Below are 5,373 nucleotides of genomic sequence, written 5' to 3' on the forward strand. Positions count from 1 at the left end.
GCCCCCAATGTCTGGAGTCCCTGAACAACCTACACGGGTGTACGAGCGGTGGGAGTTTGAGTGCCTCTCCCGGCCTGAGAAGTGGCTACGGCCGTCGAGATAGAGAACGCCTAAGCAAGGCCGATACACGCTGCCAAAATCTAAGCTAGGGCATCCTGAAGGCCTGAAATCACAATAGGCACATGTGGTGCCTGAGCTGGTGCATCAACAACTGGAATCTGATCATGATCTGGGAAAACTGGTGGGTCTGCAAGTACTGCCCCAACTGTTGTGCGGGCTGCACATCTGCCCCCACCACAGCCTCTACCACGACCTCGGCCTCTCACGGCCCTGGCTGGTTGTACTGGTGGCTGTCCATCCTGACCGATAGTACAAGTCCTCACCATCTGTGAGAGAATGAAACAACAGAAGTTTAGTTACCAGTATTAACAGATTCGCACGACAAGAATTCAAGAATGTGAGATTTCCTAAAGGTTCTGTAGCCTCTCGAAGATAAGTACAGACGTCTCCGTATCGATCCGCAAGACTCTACTAAACCCGCTCATAACTCATAAGACTTATGTAACCTAGGCTTTGATACCAACTTGTCACGACCCTAAACTCAAACCTGTCGTGATGGCACCTATCGATGGTACTAGGATAATCGACTCCCACAATACTACAACAATTCATTCAAAGATATGCCAAAAGGCGTCTTGTATAGCAGAATTTCATAAAAAAAACAAGGGTTGAACTCAAAAAAATATAAATGCGGAATGAAAAGCCCCAAACATCAGGGTGTCACTGAGTCATTAGCAACTACTAAAAACTGGTCCGACAACAAGACTAACATAGTCTGGGAAAAATCCAAAATACAACTAATGGGAAGATAAAGAAGAAGAAAACAAGGCTGCGATCGCCAGGCAGCTACCTTGCTAACTCCAATGATCAGCTACAAGAATATCAACAGCCGCTACTGTGACCAAAAATGCCTGGATCTGCACACAAGGTGCAAGGAGTAACATGAGTACACCAACTGAGTAAGCAACATAAGTAAATAAAGACTGAGAAGTAGTGACGAGTTAAATGCAGGTACCGTTCATATCACAAGAATTTATTAAAGTACGACATGCTATGCAACCAGAGTTTAAGTCGAATCAGTTTGTTTAAATCAAGTTCAAGTAAGACAATCAGAAATATATTTCAACGGTTCTCAAACAAGGACACAAAGCAACTATGAGCATGGATGATTAAAACATGTACTGCCCCTCGGGCTAACATCACTCAGTCCTCCCAATCACTCCAACCTCACAATCACTCAAGCCTCACAATCACTCAAGCCACACAATCACTCATACCTCACAATCGTTCAGCACTCGGCACTCACACTCAGTAGGTACCTGCGCTCACTGGGGGTGTTCAGACTCCGGAGGGGCTCCTACAACCCAAGCGCTTTAATCTGCACGGACAACTCACGTGCTGCACGGACAACTCACGTAAATGAAAATGCTCATGAGGAAAGAGTAGAGTAATTAGCGGAGGAAAGAATAAACCAACAAGTTCAACAAAGGTGAAGCAACAAAACAAAAACCGAACAATATCATATTTGAAGCAGAAATTTTGGGTCAGAATTTTCAATAGAAATACACCTTTTAGTTTTTGATCGAACTATTTTTTTTTTCTTCTGAAAAAAAAAAAGAAAGTTACCAACTTCAGTGTCAATGAATTGAATCCCAATTCAGATTATTTTTATTTTCCTCTGCTGCAATTTTGACAATATCGTAATTGGATTTCCAGCGGTTGGATCAACACTTGATGAATTATAAAGCAAATAGAGAGAAGGAGCAGTGCAAAGTTTATGAAAATTAGAAGGAATACATGAAACTTGATAAAAGATGGAAAAATAACCTCTTTTTTTCTCATGGAAGAGAGAAGCTCGCCAAATTCATCTTTGTAATTTCTTCATGAATATTAGATTATGATTAAACTATGTCCAAAATTCTCTTCTGCAAACTATACAATGGTTGAACTAGAAAATAAGAAGGGCTTTGTGGTCAATGGTGATCCTTCTGATTGTGAAGGAGAACAAATGAAAGGTTTTGGGGGGATTTGCAAGGCCTCCAAACTACCTTCTAACATTTCTATTACCTTACCTATTGCTGGCCTTTGCAAAGGATCTGTTTGGATGCACCACAAACCAACTAATATCATTTTCTTTGCAATCTGTTTTTCTTCATTGGTAATTCTATCTCTTATATTTAGTTCTTCATCTAGTAAAATTCGTTGATAAGCCCAACGTGGGAAGTATATTTCACTTTGATTGTTTCTTTCAGCACTGTAGTTCTTTCTTCCTCCAACCATTTCGAGAACCATCATTCCGTAGCTATAAACATCAGATTTGTGTGATACTCCTCCGAAATTTCTACAGAACACCTCTGGAGCTATGTAACCAATGGTTCCTCGAGCTTCTAATGTGGACATTATGCTCTCTTTTCGAGTACATAATTTTGCTAAACCAAAATCAGATATCTTGGGGCAAAAGTCCTCGTCAAGAAGAATGTTGTGAGGTTTTATGTCGAAATGCAAAATTCGTGAGTTGCATCCTCTATGCAAATACTCCAGTCCTCGAGCTATCCCTAGTGCAATTTTGTACAACATTTCCCATCCCAATTTCAAATTTTCGTCGTATATGTGTTTATCAAGAGATCCATTTGGCATGAATTCATAAATCAAAGCTTTTTCCCGACGATTCAAACAAAATCCCACCAGAGTAACTATGTTGACATGAGAAGTTCGACTAATACTTGCAACTTCGTTAATGAAATCTTCTCCATTCCCCTCAGTCGCCTTTAAGATCTTCACAGCAACGGGATGGCCATTAAGGTTACCTTTGTAAACCCCTCCATAACCCCCTTCTCCAAGTTTCTCCTTAAAGGAATTTGTCATTTTCTTAATGTTTGAATAGCTATATGCCGTTGGGGCTAAAGATCCATACTGTCTCAGGAAGGCATCGACAATCCGATCTTCTGCGTACAATAGATCCTTGTGGTCCGGCCCTTCTCTGGACCTCGCGCATAGCGGGAGCATAGTGCACCGGGCTGCCCTTGTTTTCCTAAATCGGAAGAAGCACATCAAGCAGCAGGTTACAGCTATTGCAGCCCCAACCGCCGCAGATAATGCTATAAACGGACAAAAGAAGAAAATAAGGTATTTGAGGAAACGATCAATATCACATAAACTAGTTTTGTGAAGTAAGCTTAGTCTCAGAACAGTAAATGCAGCTGCACCAACTGCTGCAAGAAGAAATGTTTATTGGAATTTTCTTGAGAATTCTTGAGCAGAGGAGGATAATAAGATAAAATTAAGGTGTACAAGTTAAAACAATATTCACCTATTCCAAGCTTCAGTCGGTTCTGTTTCTTCCTGAAACGGAGACATAAAGTTATTATCCGGAAAAAAAAAGGTAGCCTGGTGCACTAAGCTCCCGCTATTGTTTTACCAGGGAAGGGCCGGACCACAACTTTACCAGTTACGCCAAGGCTCCGTTTCAGGTGATAATCTGATACTAAACAATAATTAATGTATCTCAATAAAGTATAACCACTCAACTGCTATCACCTGTCTGACACATTTTTTCCTACATGATCAATACACAACAGAAAGAAAGTCATTAATAAGGGATACTTCCCTTCTTTTTTAATCTAGGAATTACGGAGATATTTTCTACTCAATGAATAAATGTGGTCAAACATGGATTTAAACTAATAATTTCTAGAATTACCATGAAGGCGTGTTCTTGTTTGGGGTTGGTCTTTTTAAATGCATATAAATTCATCATTGATATAATTAGAGTTGTGTTTGGAAATAAATATAATTTTGGGTTGTTTTTAAATTTTTGTGAGTAATGTGAGTGAAAATTTTGAAAAATAGATTTTGGTGGAGTTTTTCAAATTTTCGAAAAATTTTAAAATTCATTTTCCAATAAAAATTGAAATTTTATGGCCAATCACTGATTTCGAAAAAAAGTAAAAAAATTCTTATGTCCAAACGGCTCTTAAAGTAATCAGTAAGATTTAACCCAAATAATCGCTCACCTAACCACTTAAACTAAAAATAGCCGGTGGATGTATAATTTATGTATTACATGTGTATAATTAACGTATATGGATACAAAAAGTAAATAATAAATATGGTAGGTTATTTGTGTAAAATCCATCGGAAAGAAAACGTACCGTTGCAGTGATCAAACTTTAGGGTGCCATCTTTGCAATAGCACAAGGACTCGTTGGTTGAATTGTCGTAACCACAACGCCCCTCTGATGCCTCACACTTGCCGCACTCCGTTGCGACCCCCCAGTCCAGCACGAACCCCTCCTTCATAGCCGCAACAAGTCGTCTATTCAACTCCTCATCTATGACCGCACCGAGTTCTCGAATCCACCCACTGTCCATCACCGTCGCCACCACTTTCTTCTCACAAATTCCGTACCAATTCAAATGATCCGGCTCATTATCCTCAATATATAAATATGACTTGTTTCCACCTGAATTTAAGCAATCTAACGAACGACCAGATGAAAGCGAATTGATACAGTTAAAATAGAAAGTAAGGTTTAGATCAAGCTCTGAATATTTCAATGGCAAATCTCCCAGAGTGAGGTTATGATGTGCCCTGGGGCAATCTCTGCTATCAAAAGCATCAATATCTTCCAGGGTAAGGGAGTACGTGGTGTAATTTATGTGTTTAACGGCGAAAGAAACATTTGAAATGTTAAGAATTGGATCGGTTTGAGAGCAGTGGATCCCAAATCCTGGATAACCACAGTAAAGTGGAGATGTGAAGCTGTCAAAAGGATATGAAATGTTAATTCCATGGCAGATAGAGGAAGGGCAATATGCAAAGGACGTACTAGTATTAGTATTAGCTCCACTGGAGTTGATGAAGAGAAGAAGGAGAAGGACAAAGAGGAAGGAAAATAATTGACTTGGACACATGATGTTTGATGAAATGCAATACTGAGTATTGTGGTTTACATGTAGCTAAGAATATTAAATATTATATTTCTTATAATTGACTTAGTCATAGAGAAATTAGTAGCAAACTTCGATTTTGGTAGCTAAATTTCTCTTCCATACCTTATAGTCAAGACAGTCACATATATATAGGATCCAGACAAATTTGGTTTGAAAGTGATCGTAATTGTGATCAGTAAAGAAAGACAAGATGAAATTTCAATAATTTATTCATGGGAATAAAGGAATGTTGTATACGGTCAAAATCGGTTTTGACATTCGTATGATTAGTTAAGATTGGAACATAATGGACCGAAGATCGTCTTCATAATATCGAGATGAGATCTGCAGCCAGGCTATCGAGCTCAAGATTCAGGGACC

General features: G+C 39.2%; 1 protein-coding gene across 5 annotated transcripts; it reads right to left on the reverse strand.

The window, feature by feature from the left end:
• Nucleotides 1–667: 667 nt before the first annotated feature.
• LOC104086400 (LEAF RUST 10 DISEASE-RESISTANCE LOCUS RECEPTOR-LIKE PROTEIN KINASE-like 2.1) lies at nucleotides 668–5,060 on the reverse strand. 5 transcript variants are annotated; one of them, XR_011412805.1, is made up of 3 exons: nucleotides 4,212–4,350; nucleotides 3,371–3,402; nucleotides 668–977 (listed from the first exon to the last, which is right to left on the reverse strand). XR_011412805.1 is itself a non-coding variant. In XM_009590645.4 (3 exons), the coding sequence occupies exons 1-2, from the start codon at nucleotides 4,972–4,974 to the stop codon at nucleotides 1,993–1,995; spliced, it is 1,929 nt and encodes a 642-aa protein (XP_009588940.1). In that variant the 5' UTR covers nucleotides 4,975–5,060; the 3' UTR covers nucleotides 668–977; nucleotides 1,888–1,992. The 5 variants fall into 5 exon arrangements, 1 of the variants encoding a protein (XP_009588940.1); XR_011412803.1 differs by having other exon boundaries at nucleotides 3,371–3,616; nucleotides 4,212–4,344; XM_009590645.4 differs by lacking the exon at nucleotides 3,371–3,402 and adding an exon at nucleotides 1,888–3,158 and having other exon boundaries at nucleotides 4,212–5,060.
• Nucleotides 5,061–5,373: the final 313 nt, after the last annotated feature.

The sequence above is a fragment of the Nicotiana tomentosiformis genome, chromosome 12 (assembly GCF_000390325.3).
Source record: "Nicotiana tomentosiformis chromosome 12, ASM39032v3, whole genome shotgun sequence".
Taxonomy (NCBI): Eukaryota; Viridiplantae; Streptophyta; class Magnoliopsida; order Solanales; family Solanaceae; genus Nicotiana; species Nicotiana tomentosiformis.

Excerpts from the sequence above, each read along its gene's own strand:
- LOC104086400 (XM_009590645.4), bottom strand. The coding sequence starts at position 4,974 with ATGTGTCCAAGTCAATTATTTTCCTTCCTCTTTGTCCTTCTCCTTCTT. Across the intron at positions 3,159-4,211 it reads AAAGTTTGATCACTGCAACG|CATTATCTGCGGCGGTTGGG; the intron begins GTACGTTTTCTT and ends GTCCGTTTATAG.